General features: G+C 39.5%; 1 protein-coding gene across 3 annotated transcripts in view; it reads left to right on the top strand.

Moving 5' to 3' along the window:
• Positions 1–1037: 1037 nt before the first annotated feature.
• The window catches only part of LOC131079419 (protein VASCULAR ASSOCIATED DEATH 1, chloroplastic), a 179452-nt gene continuing 161118 nt past the window's right edge, over positions 1038–19371 (top strand). For 2 of the 3 annotated variants that reach the window (XM_058017361.2, XM_058017359.2), the window contains exon 1: positions 1039–1584. In XM_058017361.2, coding sequence (XP_057873344.1) covers positions 1384–1584 — 201 coding nt within the window. In that variant the 5' untranslated portion in view covers positions 1039–1383. Of the gene's footprint in view, positions 1585–19371 lie in introns of all 3 variants that reach the window. The other variant, XM_058017360.2, reaches the window with a different exon arrangement.

The raw sequence follows: 19371 nt of genomic DNA, 5'->3' as shown, positions 1-19371 counted from the left end.
GTCAGGAGGAGTTTGATGGTGATGACGTCGAGGAGATGGATGCAGAAGGAGAGGAAGAGGAGGAGGCTGATGAGGGAGAGGAGCTGGACGAGGGCATGACAAAGATGACAGACTCGGACCACGACGAGGAGTAGGAGGTTGATGGTGAGGCAGCTCGCGGAGCAGAGTAGAAAAGAAAGGCCCGGTTCGCGAGAGAGGCCTGGTGTCTTGAGTGACAACCTCAACAATTTCAGGAGGCTCCTGGAATCTGATGATTGGTGGCTATCAGAGGGGTCAACTGGCAATATCCCTTGCATAGGGGATGCAGTGGTGGATATCCTTCGCTTTATCAAACAAAATTAGGGAACAAGATTTTGATGTTCGGGTTGGTTAGGGTGTATTTGCTAAGGTTTTCGTAGTCGGGCTCTTATTGTAGCTATGCTCTTTCCAAAGTTGAAGAGATTTTGGATATGTGATAACATAACTATGTATTTATTTTCTTAGAAAAAGGAGGCATTAGCAATGTTATGAATAGAATCTTAGAAAATTGAATTCTATGAGTTTTTTCTATTATTCATCTTCTTCTAGCCATAGTGGTTGTCATCTATGCAGTTATGGTGGTTGGAAAGTTTTGTTTCTTTTACTTACATTATAGTTCTATTTCCTTATGATAAGAGTTATTTTGATTTATTTTTTCAAATTTGATTATTATGTGTATATTGTTTGACAAATGAAATGTCTATAATCATTTTGATTGTTAAATTTTTTGCGTTTAATTCATTACCATAATTTATTTTAATTATTATTTATAAATATTATATACCTTCAAATTTGATCTCTCTATGTATTTTACATAGATTTTTAAAAACATAGATATACTAATATCATATAATAATTAAAGATTTAACTCATATACATTAAGTTTCCACAATACATAAGATATTATTCAACTATTTCTGACATTGATGAAAAAAAATTTACACAATTGATTCTGCAAATTAGAAAACTAACCGTTGCCTATTAATATATATATTTCCCCCAACTTATCATACATGATTCCCAATTTCCCACGCCTCGGCTGCCGCCTCTCCAGAAGAAGATTGAGAGAAAAGTAGGCGAAAAACCTATATATAAGACTAGTAGGTAAGACTCGCATTAACTACATTTCTAAATTTAAATAGAAACAAGATCAGATGCTACTGTGGCCGAGCTCGAAATGGAAAGCCATTATAAAGGAGTAAGTAAATCCTCGCTAGTGTCGACACCATGATCAACGGCAAAACAATTCAAACGATCGAAACTGCAGTCATTGCAAAATTACTGCCGATCATATTTTCTGACAAAAAAACAGTAAAGCCACATAGAATTGCTGAGACAATATAACAGAGGAAGGGCGCAGGCCATATGGAGACCATGGATCCACTGCCCAGCCCCAAATTATCCCCCCTCAATAACAACCCAAATTCCTCTTCAGCTGAAGAATTTCCTTCCATGGAACTGGGGACCAGAGAGAATGAAAATGCTATGGGCGAAATTTGTGAGGGGGCCGATCTTTCTCTGCCATTACAATTGCCGCAAACTCCTAAGGCAATCGATTATTTTCAGGTGAATTTAAATTCCTTATTTCACCCTTTCTAATTTCAAAAATTAAAATTATTTTAATTTATTTTTCGAATTTATTTACAATTACCATAAATTCCCAAGGCACTCGATTTTTTTCAGTTGAATTTGAATTCCTTCTTTTTCCCTTTCTAATTACAAAAAACTAGAATTATTTTGCTTTATTTTTCGAATTTATTTTCGGTCTCATTTAAATCTTTATCTAGTTTCCCAATTACAAAGTATTTTAGTGCAGGTTTTGCCATGTATTGTGGTACACATAATTGCATAGATTGTAATTCGGATGTAGTAGAATTGCATAGATTGTAATCCAGATGTAGTAGAGCTTGCAATTAGCATGCCCACCATGCCTACTATGATGGTCAAGTGTTCTTAACAAATGTTTTGGTAAATTCTTTTTGTGGAGAGTCCTTCCTTTAAGATTTCACAACCAAGAATTATTCTTGGTTCAAATTTGCTTAAGACTTGCATTGAGCTTTGTATATTGAAGTATGCCACACTCTCGATTGGATGTGGTAGTTTCTCAACTTGAACACTCATCACTTCGTGCACATTAGAATGACAATTATATATAATATTTTATTCAATGTAAATACTCAACATCCTGACCGAATACTTGCACCAGGCCTCGTTTGTTGGGGTACGTCATACCCACAGTGGATGTGGTAGTTTACCCTATTTAAACATTCAACTTTTTCACATATTAACATGTAACACGACTTGTAGGATTTGAACACAAGTCTCCCCTTTGAAAGCTTGAGTGCTTTACCATACCAGCTCATCCCATTTGATTCACTATGATCGTAAGCTGAAATGTAAAAGATAATTTTATTCTGTTTTTTGGTTTTGGTAATGTCTTTAACTGGTTACAATTATGAACCTACTAAGCTGTAGTCCACTAAGGAGTCAACTACTAGTTGCACAGAAGAATAGAATCTGCACAAGTGATTGTAAAACCAAGCAGCTTTACTGTTGGGCTGAAGGACACGGTTATGAAAAAGATTATTTTTAAGGTTTCAACATAGTCACCATACCAGTTTGGTTTATGGGCCCCAAGTATGGGGGCAAGGATACTTTTTATTTGTTTGTTTTGCTTTACATCTTCCATGGGGAGCATAACTCTTACTATTACACATTAAATAAATCTTTAATGGGGTCAATCAAAATTGCTTTCTAGCAACGTGGACAGCTAGTGTAGTCATACCTTTGTTTAAGGATTGGGACTCAACAATTCGTTAAACCTGTAAACTATCATAATGTATACGTATCCTTTCTTTGCTAAACTTTTCAGAAAGCTGGCAGAGTGTAGGATTAGCAGTTGGGCCAAGGAAAAAGGAAAGGGAGCTAAGGATCAAGACGGTTTTAGAAAAAACACAGTCAACAATGGATTACTGTCATGGTTAGACACTTGATTTAAAAGATTTGGAATAAAAAGAAGTCTTGGTTGTTTCATTTATTTGAAGAAAGCCTATGAACATGTTACAAATTGGAATGGAGGAACTAGGAGTTGCCGTTTATTTTGGGGCAACAGTTCAAAGATTCTATGAACAAGTCAAGGTCAAAATGAGTGCCTTTAGAGTGGTACTAGTGTCAAACAGGGCTGCCTTTTGTGGTCCACACTGTTTATGTATTGACATGTTGGAAGACTGGATAGACAATGATGGGGGTGGAGAATACCTCTTGGCCGGCTATCTGTTGAAGCTCTTCTTGTATGCAGATGGTATCATTTAAATTGCAAAGACAACCCCGAATTGGAGAGTCTGCTTAAAGGATTTGGCACTATTTTGTAAAGAGTCAGGGATATAGGTCAACAATAAAAACTAAAATACTCATTTGCTGCCTTAAAAGAAAAATAACAGTTCAACTTTCAGTTGAAATGTGAGTTTTTTGAAGCCCTATGAGAATATAAATATTTTAGTCTAAACTTCACAACAAAAATTGTTGGGATACGTGTAGAAAAAAGAGAAGCAAGAAGTATCGACAGCTAAACTTCATAAAAGATGCATGAAAACTAAATTAATTAGATTAGAAGATCACTAAGGTCTTATTTCGGTTGCTTTACACTCTATTGGTGTTATAAGAGTTTGAGATCTAGGCGTATGGCACATATATTTTGGAATGGGAGCTAACAGAAAGGATCTAGAAGCACTTATTTTTGATCCTTAGTGGCTTGAACCTCACAACTTCCAATGCTTGAGAAGTTCTAAGTTCCGTTTGATTGATTGCCTCGTAACCCTTTAACATGTATTGAGATCTCCATGTTCCAATTTTGTAGGACCAAGACAATTTACAGATCCTTTAGTTGCCTTTAATATTGGAGAGAAATAAACTCTTATGGATACTCAAATCTTATACCAGCATCATTCCCAAGGACAGAAGGTCCCAAGATGCAATTATTTCTTTCTAACCAAAACCCCAAAGAGACCACATCAACGAGATCTTCTATAAGGGGTGGAAAGATTGTGAACCTTTAGGCGAGTTACAAAGGGGTTGTTTGATTGAGGTTGGGACTACCCAACTGAACCCTATCACCAATCAATCCTTCATTGGAAAATAGTGTTTGTTGTGTAGAAGGGGAATATCCTTACTGAACCGAGTACTTACTAATGGGACCACCAATCTAGCGAATAGAATCCCCTTTGCAAAGGCAATGAATTTGCAAAGAAGGGAAGCAAGCATGGCCTCTTTTTGGTTTGTGCGGAAGGAAAGTTCTTCAAAACTTTTCCACATATGGAAGAGACAATCATCAATTCAAGACTCAGACTAATAATTGCACGCTTTATGACCCCAAAAACAACATAATGCTTCCCTAGCTTCAACCAACTTTAGGTTTTTGCATAAGGGGAGGTTTTGAAGCCAAGAATAACAGTTTAAGTTTGTAGACTGGTCGTCCCCTGAATCCCAAGAAAGCTAGGAGCCAATGATATCTTGTGAATAGATCAAGAAATTCCAAATAGATGAACCTTTAGGAGGGACATCTTCACCAAAAAAAATGAGAATATCTTGCTCACCTAGATACTTCATCTTGAAAAGAGCACCAGCAAGAATTGGGATCACCAATAAATTTCTAGGCTAACTTCACATCCAAAGCTTGATCATGTAAATTTTGGTCCTTTACATCCACTCCACCTTGAGATTTTAAACTACAAACTTCTTCCCACTTAAGTAACCAGAATCCTCTTTCCTTGCTAGTAGGATGCTCTAATTTTGATCCAATGCCTTGCTAAATTGAGCCAACTCCCACTTTAAGCTGCAAAGCAATCTTGGATTTTTTGTACCACTTCATCTCAAAGTTTTAATCCATGAAGATTTGTGAAGAGAGGTATATCCAAGTATTTGCATAGGGGGTGGCCACTTGAAACCTGAAGACTTTGAAGCGAGGGCTAACATGAAAGAAGAAGATTTTTGACTTTGTATCATTGATAAATTTACTTGAAGCAGAGCTATAGCAATTGAAGATCTGTTCCCAAGTCCTTGCTTTTGTCACTGTTGCAACATTGAAAAGAATAGTGCCATTCACAAATTGCATGTTTGGTCTAAAAAGAGGGGAGGCTTTAAACCAACAATCTTGCCATCTAAATAATTCTTGAGACTGAGTATACTGAGAGCTCTAGCCAAAATGATAAAGAGATGGGGAAAAAAGGATCTCTCCATCTTATACCATCAAAGTGTTGAAATGAACATGTCGGACTGCCATTGATGAAAATAGAGACATAAGCACTAGTAACCCAATTGACTCATTTAGGAGAAAAGTGATGCAAGACCATCCGAGTTCATTGGTGGTCTTGCATCTCACAAAAAAAATAAAAATTGTTGTTTCATTTAATCTTGTTTTATTTGTTTTTTCTTTGTCCTTTGCAAGCAAGGTTCGCAAGCACTCAATGAACACATCTAGTACACAGAAAATTAAAATGTTTCACTATGGTAAATTTTTGGCACCAGTATTTTGAAGACAATGGATTTAATTGCACATCAAATTAAAGTTATGACTTCAAATGTGAGGGAGAGCAAATTGAGTATGGAATTGGGCATTTTTGTTGCTAATTTGGACTCCATACATAGAATTTCAACGCCTTTAATTTGACAATGTATTAACCCCCACACCTAGTGGTTTTAGGAGAATGAGTTATAAAATTGAATTCTTGTAGAGGAGTTACAATTTGTTGGGTGCCAAATTGCAAAGGAGGGTTTCTTGGTGATTCCAAACGCCCAAATTGAGAGGAAAATAAGTAAGGAAAAAGAAGATTCAGGATGCATGATCTAATGCTGAGGAGAGGAGAATGATAGGTAGTTGGAGATACTTGATTTTGAATATTATCAAGGAAGAATGGAGGAGAAAGAACTCTAATGCCCAAGTTGAAAGATTCCAGTAAAAAGAAGTGCATTAGTTTGGTTGTGTAATGCTGATTTGAAGGTATCTTGCTTAGATTTGTAATTGTTGTTGCCATAAGTTTTTGAAGACAAATGTTTGGTTTGAAGAAGCAAGTTTTTGGATTTAATGTTGCCTGCAACTTCTTGCTGATTGTAAAAACTTTTATTTTGATTTAATTTCAATAAATTGTAAGTGGAAGCTCCCTCAGATCTGACAAAACCTAAAATTATAGGCAAAATCTTCAAGTATGCACACCACACAAGATTTCAATGGGGTTTTGCATTAATAGAAATCACTAAATGCCTATGTTTTCAATGCAAAGGTTGACTAAATGTAATCTTCTTTCAATTTAATTCATGAAATTACAAACATGGGTTTCATAATCACTTCAACTAAACAACAATTTTTGCAACATAAGCCTAGCATCCACTAACATTAAGAGATATGTGCTCGAAGCACTTATTTATAGGCTTCCAATAAATAACTTTTAAGGATTTGAAAATAATAATAAAATATCCCAAATTATATTGTTTCAAAGCAAACCTATTCTCATCTGCAGAAAAAGTGGAAATAAAGCTACTTTAAAGTAAGGCTAGTCCTAAATCAATTAATAAAAAGCAAAAGAGCCTAAGATAGGCTTATAAATGTTGCTTGGAAATAGCCTCCGCAAGAGTTGACAACTGCCCTATGCAGTTATTGTTAAAAATGGAAATTTTCTCATGAATGACCATTAGGATTTTGGAACACATTTTTTCTCTGGTATATGAAGAAGCAATTGTCTTTGGTAAAACAACCTTCCTGAAAAAGCACCTTTCTGAAAAAGTAACTGTCTTTGAAAGGGCAACCTTCTTGATAGAACAAATTTTTGAAAAATAGAAAGTTGAATATTCAAGCCCCTCTTATGATTCCATGAAAAAGCAAACCTTCTAAAAATAGTAGTTTCTATAAATAAATTGTTCTAAAAACTTTGCAGATTTTCCACCTAGCACTAAAAGCTTAAACACTAGGAATCCATTGCCATTTTACCAGCCTAACCAGTGCAAAAAATCTGATGCCTTCTTGATATACTAGAAACCCTCAACTTTGGAAACACGTCAATCTGTTCAATGATCTTTATGAAGGCCTATATTTGATGATATGCCAATCCTTTGTAGTTGGAAGAATACTTCAGCAACAATTTGATTTAATCTTTTTCGATGATAACTCAAAGTCTGAAAAGTGACATCCTCTGAACTTGTCCTAGGGTATACATCTTGATCACCTCAACTGACGTGTCTGTAAATAACAGGTGCTACAAAAACCTTCACAAATGGCACTGAAAATTTCTTCTAAAACTCTGGAAAAATCAGAAAAATACTTCATTCTTCTGATATGAACAGTAGGTGAAATTTTCTCCTGAATTTCAAAAGGATTTTTCCTTCATATATAGGCACTATTCAACTTTTGAACTCTTTTCTTTTCTTGCTTTCAGGCTGACTAAGGACAGGAAGGTGCCATTCTTCCTTAGATTGTTTTTTGCAACTCAGACTTAGGCACTTGATTCAGCATGTTGACCAATTGAGTATAGCACGGAGAGTTATCATGGTAAAACCTAAGGAAACATGCACCAAACAGAGAAAGTGAATGGCGAAGCCAAGAAACAAGTGTGCCTCACCTTAGGCTGTCTCTTTGTATTAACTTAGGTGCATATTTTCTGTGTCGAAACCACTGAAAACCACCTAAAAGGTGCACTTGGGGGAACCGCTGAATGATTCAGTCATTAATGTGCGTCTACATTATGTATCAGCACCTATAACAATCCTGCTCATCATGGGAAGATTCATCTTGAATGAAACCTATTGAAGATTCACCATTGGGCTCTTTTGGAGAAAAAAAATGGTTTCCAGAAAAACCTTGATTGTTGACTTCAAACATTGAAATCAGGTACAACAATATATGTGTCTTGGGACATTCACTATCATCACAATCTATTGAATCTCTTCAAGTAGCAGATTACCTTGCAAACCAAGGATGTTTCATACAGGAGGGAGAAATAATTGTATCTGAAAATGAACTTCTTCAGAATGAAGATCTCATGAATAGAGTAAAGGATGACCTGAATACTAAAGACAAAAATAAAACTAATGTTTTATCCTAAACTTGTGTTTGTTTTTGCAGTTTTCCAAAATCTGGAGTTTAGCGGGGCATGTTTTTATTTGCTCCTACATGGACGTGTTCATGCTGTGTTGGTGACATCATCTTAATCATTCCATGATGGGATTGTCTTAACAGCTGGCTTGCGAATGTGATAGATAATCATACTGAGATCATCCTCAGTACTTCCCCTTCATGTGATACTGCTATCATATGCATCATAAAGTTTTATTTTGTCCTTAATCTGCAATTTCACTTTGGAGCAGAGCCAGATGGCGATTTCAGTTCTCTTGCCATGTGTGTCCTATCAGAAGTTCGCTCGTGCTACTTCACTTGTTCTTGATTTGCTTAGGATTGCATATTATTCAAGAGATTTTGCATGTGTTTAAGGTCGATAAATATGCAACTCATAAAGATAGTCTCCTTGAAGTGGGTTTCAGATTTGTTTTTGTTTGTCATGGCGTTCAGAGTTTGCTGAGAGGAAAATTTTTGGGTGTGTGCCCAATGGGAAATACCCCTCTTTTCCCTGCCATCGGCTTTCACAGTACCCTGTTTCAGTATTCACAGAGCTATATCCTCTGTTTTGGGTGAAAACTGGCTGCAGGTCAACCTGTTTCTTCTTCCATCAGATGCTGCATCATGGTTCGGGACAGTGGTCATGGGTCTTACCTGGTCTGGCGACATCACCAAGCTGCTCATAGGGTCTTTTGTTCATCCTGCCTTGTACAATTGGGATGAGTTGACAGTAGCTTTGGAGAGTTATAATATTTCTCATGGTATGTAGTGGATTGGAGGCTTCATCAACATAGACGATGTGTTTGAAGAATCAATCCCACGATCAGTGCTCATCTCAACTATAAATGGTTTCAAGTTTCAAATTCCTGCTCCTTTCCATTCATGGATGTATTCTTATAGATCTCTTATTGCTGAACCCTTGTTTTCAACTGCATTATTGAAATTTGATGCAATTTGGGAGCTCATTAATCACACAGAAGTTGATCCTCATGGCTATGTATCTTCATTTCGTACTCTGGCTGATTTAGCTTCTTTAGAAGAAAGTTTGAATGGATTGTAGTCTGTCATTGTGGGATTCTTTTTTTCAGTATGGTTCTGTTTTGTATTCTGAAGGTAGCTCTTGATAGCGTGGGTCTCTTTTTGATGTGGTATGTGATAGTTGAATTCCTCAGTGGAATTATGGTTCAGGGATGTCTTTTCAGTGATTGAGGGTGTTATCTTTCCCCTCATTTTGACAATCTATTATTGTAATTATCCTTTATATATATATATTAAAGGCTTCGGCCTTTTGTCCAAAAAAATAATTGTTCACACTCTTGCTAGGAGGAGCCTCCAATGCAAGCCTTTGTGGGGTAGGAAGTAATCTCGGCCTGTTCATTGTAATTGCAGGGCCGAATGTCCTGCAAGGTGCTCCTTGATATGGCCACATTGGAGCATTTTGTGGGTATTGAAGTTTCATCAGAGCCACATGATTCACCACTTTTTATAGTAAGGGGTCAGCTGAGTTTTGATTGAGGGGTCAAATTGAATCTTTTTAAAGTTATCCAATGGTAATCATACCATCTTCTAGCTTAACTCCTTGTGTTTGAATCTCTTCAAGTTGATCTATGTCACATATCTTGATTAAAGTGGTAATCTTTAGAGGTAGTGCATTGATAAAACAACTTGGGGGAATTTTGGTTGAAGGATTGAGTGCCGCATCAGTCCTTACCACAAGGTGATTAAGTTAGCCAATGAAATCTTGTATAGGTTCATTGTAGTCCTTCTTCAAATTGGACAACCATGCAAACAAGAAGTGAATGCCTTTGGTCATCTCAAAGGGAGATGAGAATTTGCTGGTCATAAGGGCCCAACTAGTGATGCAACCTGAAGCATGATGGTGAAACCATTTAGGTGTCCCTCTCTTTACCATTTGATAAAAAACCACACTACAACATCTTTGTGAGAGACACTCAATATGTCGCAAGCTGTGATAAATGCTAAGACCTTTTTCATCCAAATATTGAGTATTGTCACCATGGAATTGGGGGAATCCCTTCTTGGATCCTTGAGGAAAATCATGACAAGCGTGAAACACACAATGGCTAATATTTGTACCCCAAATTAAAGGAAACAGTGGAACCCCATTGTTGTTGTTGCTTTGATCACTCATCGTATGATCAAGACAAAATAGATATCTACATGTGTTCAAGGATAGATGGAAGTGATCCTTTTGGTTGAGGCTTATTGTTCAAAAGCTGGAAAAGTAGACTTAGATGGATCTTCTTTTCTTCAAGACCTTGTGTAAATTTATAAGTCAAGATTCTTTAATTCTGCAAGTTATGGTTTTCTTTCTTCTTGTCTATTATTGAAATTGTTGCTCCCAATGGGCAGGATGTCATTTGATTGAATGGGAAGTGTCTTAGATTATCTAGGATGTCCTCTTGTTCAATTTAATTTAGACTAGGATGTAAAATAGGAGTTTGGATGGTCATTTATTCTAAGATGGAAGACTTTCAACAATTTTTTCCCTAGGGTGGATGCCAAAAATTGTTAGTGTTTTAATTTGCCCCTTTAAGGACAACTTAAGTTGGAATAGTGTTTGAACAAATTCTCTCTTCAAATTTGTTGGGGAATCTCCTTGGTCTAAGACTCTAATCTACCCTTAAAATCTAAAACAAATCAACTCGATTACTACATATGCATGCAATAAATTGTTTTTATTTGGGGATTTTGCATGTAATATTATGCTAGAAAGAAAGCTAGACCTATTTCTTTTGATAAAGCACAAGGTTGAAGATACTTTATCTTATCGTGAGTACTTATATTTATATATATAACTAAGCTATAACACAAATTAAACATAAATGCCATCCATTAATTAAAATTTAAAACATAGCTCAATGGATTTACACCAATAGTAGGATTGATTGAACAAAGAAAACAATATGAATAACAAGATGAATGAAGCATGAAAATGAACAATAACCCAAAAGCATACACATCTACTTCAAAGATAGAAGACAAATGTTATGCAAGGTTAAACACGGATCTTCTTTATTTCTAATTTGTCAAACTCTCACAACTACAACACATTGATCTAACTTCTTAGCTTGGATGAAAATTTTTGTAGGTTAAGTCTTACATAAATTCTCATTAAAATTTATGCTCAAGGCAGTTATTTATAAGTTATCTAGGAGAAGCTTTAAAATAAAATAATAATAAAACGACGTCGTTAAAGTTTCTTTAAAGCGATCTTTCTCTATCTACCACAAAGAGGAAACATAAGACTAAAATTGCCCAACAAAGTCTGATGCAAAGCCCTCCTTGTAACCTGCCAAACACCTCAAAATGTATGACACTGACCCCCTAAAACAAGAATGGGATCCTATCAAGGTAAGGCTCTACAACTTTAGTTCAATCTTCTCACCGTCTCCAAGACTCTTGCCTACTCAATCAAGGGCATCTTGCTACAACACACTCCATGATACCTCCAAGGGTTACAAATCATTTGCATACCGGTTTTGGGTCATACAAGACTCCATAAGGTCAGACAAAGCACCGGTTGCAAGGATACATACCCATTCCTTAAGAAACTCACCCAATTAGGCCTAGTTGCTTGTAGCCCTATTTAGCGGGTAAAGAGACCTTAAGTTCAAATTTTCCCAAACACCTTGGCAAACAAATTATGGATTCAAACACCCTTTTGGAAATTATACAAGTCCATAAAAGGAAGGGTCAGGGTTTGGAAAATAAAGACCTTAGCTGGTAGGATGTTGACTGTCCTAAAAGGGCTAATTAGGTCTCTTTTGTGAAGCAACTATGCTCAGATGAATGAACCGGCCAGTTACCATCCCATGGGCATGTTGGGAAACATAAATCAATAGGGATTCCAGGGTTACACGCCTGGAATCATCGCCATTTACACACAAGGTACTTTTGTTTGTTCAAGGTCTAGGTAGCCACATAGAGATGTCTACCTAGGGTCGCTCCAAACACTTCTCTCCCTTGCTCCTCCTGCAAAACACTCTTGTAATCCTAGAATACATTGACCATACTTGCCTTTCACCAAATCCCATGAGTCTCAGATTGGTAAAGTGCAAGATATGGCCATGGAGGAGGAAAAACCGAAGGTAAACCCTGGTTTTCTGGGTACCTACAGTAAAACTTGAATATCAGGAGCAACACACACAATCAAGACTTCAAATCAAAACCAAAATAGTTAACTCTCCTCTCCAACCAATTCACATCATTGGGAATGGATCCCAATCCGTACAGAACCGTACCACGGACCAAAACTCTAGAATTGTAGGAAAAACTCAAAATTCTATTAGTTTGTTGGCATCAAAACTCTTCTTCGTACAATCACCTCATTGGGAATTATATCCATGAGGTGTATAAACTATTCCACATCTGCTCTCAATCGAAAATCAAGAGGTTAGAGCCGTTGGAGGAGTTTCAAATTAACAAAATGCAAAAAGTGCATAAAAGTTGCTCATGACAACTTTAGACAACTTTTGCAAAAGTTGTCAAAATGTCATCTTTCGCCTCCTAATGCCTTGAGTCAAGTTCAACCCCTCCTAAAACATCTTAAACCACAAAAACCAACACATTTGATCCCCTATTGTCCAAAAGTCCTAATTGGCTCATAGAAATGCCAAAATAGGAGTTTGGCTCACAAGATGGGGTTCATTATTACAAACACATAATGCATGATTGAAAACCTATATAAAACATTCTAAAGACATATTTAATGCCTTATCCTCCCTCCTCAGAGTCTGGTTTGTCATCTTGAAGAGTTTGATGAGGTGCTCCTGCACCACAGTCCCCTTTTCGCTTTAAGTCTGCTTTCTCCATGCCACATGCACTAACTAGGATAAATGGCACCTCCTTTTGAATAATTTTTGCTTTAATATACTGAGCTTGGTGTTTGGGTTTTAAAGTGATAGATTTCGGCATGAAAACATAGACCTGGGTACAATTTTGAGGTGACAATGACACCCAAAAAGTGTGACATAACTTTGATATGTTTTGTTTTTACCTAGGCATTTTTTACTTAAAGGTCTGCCTGTCATGTCAGAACTTTCAATTGCAATTGCCCTCTACAAACCCTGTCATCTTATTGTTTTCCTTGTATTTATAATTGAGTGTAGTTTCCTTGTCTCATTGTCACCTTTGGTCAAATATTGTAATTGGTAATGCTGTTGAAAAACTATGGTTTCACTTAGTCTTCTTACCTATCATGCTGGTTGCGGTTGAATCACTAGTTTAGAATGGTGTTACCAATGAAAAAGCCATGACTTGGTCTTTGATTTATCTTGACTTCATACTTGGGGTGTTTTCCCTTGAGGTTAGCTACTTGAAACGTCATATTTCCTTGGCATTGTGAGCTAAAAGATGTGAATTTACTTAACTCATTCTTGTCGTCTTATTGTGACTTTACCCACCATTTGCCACTTTGATCACCTTTTTTAATTGGCTTAACCATCCATAAAGTGCAATAGTTAAGTTAAATGCATTTCTTCTTTGGCGCACTTTCACCACTTAGCCACTCTTTTGCAATGTTGGATTGGTTTGACTGCTGAAAAAGTGTGACCAATTGTCATTTTACTTGGCCTTCAATTCTTTGGTAGAGCTTCGACTATTTTCATCAATTTTGTAGTGGACTTCTTGCTGGTTGGTGTCAGTTGAAGATGTGCCACATCCTTGATACTAAAAAATCGTTCTTTGTTAAGCCTGATTTCTTTAGCAATTTTGCCATTTTATATAAGCATGGAATCAGATGACATCACTCATGTTGTGTTCATTTATCCTTGCCATTTTGTGCCTTGTGTTGATAATGTTGCTTGAAGAACAAGCTTGTAATGTCCCCTTCTCAACAACAATCAACTTAGCCGACCGTTAGCCTATTTTGGAGACCCGTAGGCTGGTCGGAAGCAAAAATTAGGGTTTCCTACCTCTGGGAGGATGTTTCTGCATTTTCAAAGGCTTGCATGTTGGAGATTGTCAGTTCGGGTTCTGGATTCCTTCTGGGTTTTCAGAAAGCTTCGCAATGAGGGTACATGCATAGCAAGTAATGGAGTTTGATTGCCTTACTATTTTTAGTAAGTGGAGGTAGAAGCAGCTGTGTTCTCTGGGTTTTTTTTGGTTTTCTGAGAGCTCTGCGATGGTATAACATGGAAACCTATTTGAAGACCTTTTCGAGACTTACCATTTTTAGTAAGTTCGGCAGCTGCTCAGAATGTGGTAAAAATCACCTCGGAAGCACTTACTATTTTTAGCAGTATGCTATTTATAGTAAGTACTGTTTTTGGCAGTGCTATTTTTAGCAGGGGTTCGGTAGCTCAGTTCAGTGTCTATTTTCGGCAATGTAGTTCAACACTTTGGCCTCAGGTCATTTTGGCAGCATTCAGTATTTGGAAGAGGAAGTATTTTTTAATACTTTATTTTGGCCTAGGCGAAACTTGTTTATGACTTCAAGGGGGTCAACATGGTGTTAGTGATTATATTTTCTAATTATATTGCCTTAGTTATATTTTTATTTGGAAGTCATAGTTGGGCACCCACTTTACACTTTATTTTATGAAACTTACAGTTATCAAAAAGGGTGACTAAGGGTGAATGTGAGTTGGGCATACTTGTGCAAGGAAATGAAATGAAATGCAACACCAAATGTGGGTGAAATGGAATGACATTTGGTTTGGGCGCATTTGGAGAGCATTTGAATTTGAATTTGGCTAGCAAAAAGTTATAGGGCTCTCATTTTGGGATCCATTCTTGCTTTGATAACGAAGTTTTGTCGAAATACTGTCAGACTCTTGCTTTGAGGGATGCTTACCTCCTAGTGTTTTCAGTTTCGTGCTTAGCTGAATCTGTGACTGTTTCTCATCTAGAGGAGCAGATTGGGGCTCAATGAAGATGAAGTTTTATGGATTTCTGATTTTTGGTAGTGCTGTAGTGTGTTTCCAGGTTGCTGTTTTCGAGTGTAGCTAAAGTGTTGTTTTCGTTCGTAGCTCCTTGTGTTTGCTTGTTCAATTGCTATGCCATGGGCGATTCATCCTGTAATTTTTCATTGACTATCTTGGAGTATTGGATTTTTGGTTGCAAGTCTAACTTTTCTGCTGTAGACGCCCTTTGTTGGGAGGTGTTGGATTGTGTGTTATGCTGATTAAGAATTGTTAGTGTCAATTTCTCAGTGCTGCCTTAGTCATTGTATGTCTTGGGTCTCTTGGGGTGTGTTTGGAGTGAGATAGAAGTGTTTCGTGGGGGTTTTATGTTGCTGGTCTGCATTTCCAGCCTACTGTTCATTCATATCAGATTTAGATTTTCGAGATTGAAGTTGGTTTTTGTTAGTTTTTAGCAATCAGATTAGCAGTATAGAACAGAAAACCAAACTAAAAATAAAGCACACACATAACATGCTTATACCCTGGGAAAACCTCCCTCTTGGAGGTGAAAAACCCAGCTACAATATCTCAGATCTTAATATTAACAAGGGTAGAAAATTGGTTACAACTTAGCCCAGCTAGGGCACAAATCTGAATATCAAATAAGCACAATTATCTGATGTCCTGATCAGATCTGAATATGACCGAATCCTTCAGAATATTATGTGCAGACCTTGAGTGAAGTTCGCTGGTAGGTGACATCAGATTCAGCAAGCATAAGTTGTCATTTGCCTCAAGAAAGAAGTGTAATTCGCTTCAGCTAAAACCCAAGGGGAATTCGCTCACCCAGAATTCATTCGCTTCACTTGTAGATAGGCTCGCCTACCTCAAGAAGACATTTGCTGATCATGTAGACAAGTTTGCCACTTCAAGGAGATATTCGTTGATCAATTAGCAAAGAGATATATTGATTGATGTGTAGGTTCTATTTGTGACTTCAAGTCGCTTCTTATTTATATGCCTCAAACTCCTTTGCCACCTAGGTCGGCCTTGGCGCCAAATTGCATTTACAATTTATATATTAAATAGGTCATGCCCCATAACACTTACATGACACATAAGTTGTACGGCCAAATAGGGCCAGATAAATATAAAGCCGAATTGCTAAGGCCAAAGGGCTCTTAGCAATTAAGTGAACTAGGTTGGCCCAAGCAAGGGATCTGACCTAGCTATAAATCAACACTCCCTCTTAGCTAGGGAGGATACCTTTTGAGTGACCAAGTCACATAGTGACTACCACCATGGCTACTCCCATGGATGAAACACATGATACATTCACCGTAGCTACTCCCAGAGGGTGGACAAACTCATCATGGAATTTCATCCATGATACCCACCATACCTACTCGCAGAGGGTGGAAAGGGCTCTAACCTCAGACTTCTCCCATAGAAGAATACAACACCACCATGCCTACTTGCAAAGGGTGGAATGAGGGTTTTCACCTCAACCTTTTCCCAGAAGATTGCCTTAACTGAGGGCTTTCACCTCAACCTTCTCCCGAAAGATAGCCTTAACCGAGGGCTTTCACCTCAATCTTCTCCCGGAAGATTGCCTTAACCAAGGATATGGCTACCTCTAAAGCTGAAACAACAAACAAGCTCCTTCTGAAGCTGAATACAACAAGCTCCCTTTGAAGCTGATGAGCTTCCTCTGAAGCTCCTTCCGACATTTGCTTCCTCTTAGAAAAGGAAGTCTTCATTTGACTTCTGTTCCTTCTGAGGAGTTCCTATGACAACTTCTGTAGAGGAAGCAAGAGAAGTCCCGATTTTGCAATCCCGAGCAAAATGACCAAAATTATTACAATTAAAGCACTGGATGTGAGATAAGTCCTTCCTTTTTGCTTTAGGAGCAGAATCAGAGCCTCTGTCTCTATCCCACTTTCTTCCTTTACCTTTCTCCATATGCGAAGCAAGAACTTGATTTTCCACATCATAATGATCACGCCCAAGTCCTCTTGCAATTAGCCGTGACTCTTCTTGTAAACAATCTGTCCTCAAGCGATCAAACTGTGGAACCTCAATCCTTGCGCTGATTCCTTGAATGAATGCTTCCCAAGATGATGGAAGACCATTGAGAGCCATCATGGATAGATCGCTATTTTCAACAACTTTCCCAACGGAAGAGAGCTGATCCTTTAGATCAGAAATCCTCTTGAAGTATGCAGTGTTTACCTCACTGGGTAAACAGGAAGAATACAGAAACTGAACAGCAATGTACAATGCAAATATAAAAGAAGTAACAGATTAAGCTTTCCATTAATGTCAAAGGATGTTCATATTATATCCGTCGTTAACAATACATTACATCTGACACGGCTAACATTACCTGTCTCAACACCCGAAGGTGGTACAATATATGACTGCCGAAGGGGTGCGACCCAACCGTCGCGACTCCAACTACCTACCCGTCGGCTAACTAACTATTGATAATTAACATTACTAACTATACACTTTTTCCCGATAACATCATCCCCCCCCAAAAAAGAAGTCGTCTCCGACGACTAACAACAAAATGGAGACAATGTAATATAAATATACAACCAAGTGGAAGTCAAGGAGGGGGCTGAGGAAGCGTCCCTGAAGTCGAAGGGTGAGATGCAGGTGTCTGGGCCGCCAGGCGGGCGCGGAGCGCATAGACCTGCTGGGTGCGCGCTGCCACATCCCGCTCTGCGACCAACACCTTCTCTAAGGCAGTCTTCACCATAAGCGCAGCCTCCAGTAGCTCCCTCTCCTTGGTATCGGCGGACTCTGTCATGCGAACCAACTGGGCCTGAACACCATCTAACTCCTGCTGGACTAGACTCCGCGCACTCTGTTCCTCTGAAAGACGGGCGTCCACCGCAACCTTCTCTGCGCGGGCTGCCTCAAGCTGTGCGACCAACTCTGATCTCTCGGCTGCCCACGAGGCTTGTTGCCTGGCCATGTCCCACTCCAACTCCACTCGAGCAGCCTCGCGAACCGCGGACTCATGCTGTGTCTGGCGTAAGGTATAGTAGGCCTCCCTATAAACCTGCTCAATCTCCCGGACGAGAGTCGTCACCCTACTCTCCACGACGGGCTGAGGCACACGCCAAGCCTCCAACATCGCCTCCGTCTGGGTAACTGGCCACCCTCGTGCCTCAAAACATGAGGTAAAAGCTGCGGGACAGCCCTCTCGCATAAACTGGAGGACCTGCTCTAATTCCTCCACAACCTGCTGTAGAGACCGTGTCTGGGCCGCGGCCACCACTCGCCGACCCCTCGTCACCATATCTGCCAGATAAACCTCAATGTCCTCTCCCTCTAGCCCCGATGTAGGTACAGGAAGCCCACGTGGTAACTCAAAAGTCTCCTCAACCACACCAACTGCATCCTGCTGGCCCAGAACACCTTCTCCAAGGACCTGTCCCTCTGCTGGTGCCTGCGTCTCCGCCGAGGAATCCTCTAGATCCACCACCTCAGTGGGAGGCTCTTGCCGAGGTGAGAGTACAGCTTCTCCTACGGGTGGCGTCACTGTCATCTGGAATCTCCGGGTCAGCCAACTCCCCATAGCCGCCACCGATGGAACTGCACTCAACACCTCTGACCCTCTCTCCCCCTCGGAAACATGTCCCGCGACGGGCTCCTCCAACAAGGAGGCCGCAACCGTCACCACTGCATCGGATCCTACGACATCCAGTCGCACCTGAGGCTCCGTCTCAACTATCTCCTCTGCCACGCCTCCCTGCGATGGACCACACAACTCTGCCGTGCTGTCGGTACATGCCTCGGCTGGTATGGTGGAAGGTGCTGCGGCCGGCTGCACGGGCCTGAGTGTAACGGGCGTGCGGCTCTGTCCAAATGCCGGAATCGAAGTACTGCCCGCGGACGACCCCACAAGTGTGCCAAGTGGGAGTGTGGGTGGTGCAAACAACACTCGCTCTCCGGCGGGCTCCATCCTCCCCTCGTCTGTGGCCCGACTACTACTGTTGTCCTCATCCTCTGAATCCTCGGAATCCTCTGCACTGCTAGAGGTTTCTCGCCCACTATCTGGTTCTGCTGCGGTGGTCTCTAATACCCGTTTCCGCTTCGCGGAAGAGTGTCCAATATCCAGATGTCGCCAATGCATGATAGGAGGCTCACCCTCCGCCAAGGGTCCCTGTGGCCGTACCTCCAACTCAGCCTCTGGCACTGCTTCCCGCGTAGCCTCCAAGAACAGTCCAATGGCATAGTGGGGCATGTAAAAGGTGCGCTGCTCCATCAGCAAGAATGCGCACATCCGCTCTGATAACAAGGTAGCCCAATCATAGACGACTCCGTTCATCAACCCGTTCATCAATACTATCTGTGGTAGAGCGATGTCTGATG

This window comes from Cryptomeria japonica, chromosome 6 (genome assembly GCF_030272615.1).
Source record: "Cryptomeria japonica chromosome 6, Sugi_1.0, whole genome shotgun sequence".
NCBI lineage: Eukaryota > Viridiplantae > Streptophyta > Pinopsida > Cupressales > Cupressaceae > Cryptomeria > Cryptomeria japonica.
Note: the sequence above shows the minus strand (reverse complement) of the source record. Positions and strands in the feature narration are given on the sequence as shown.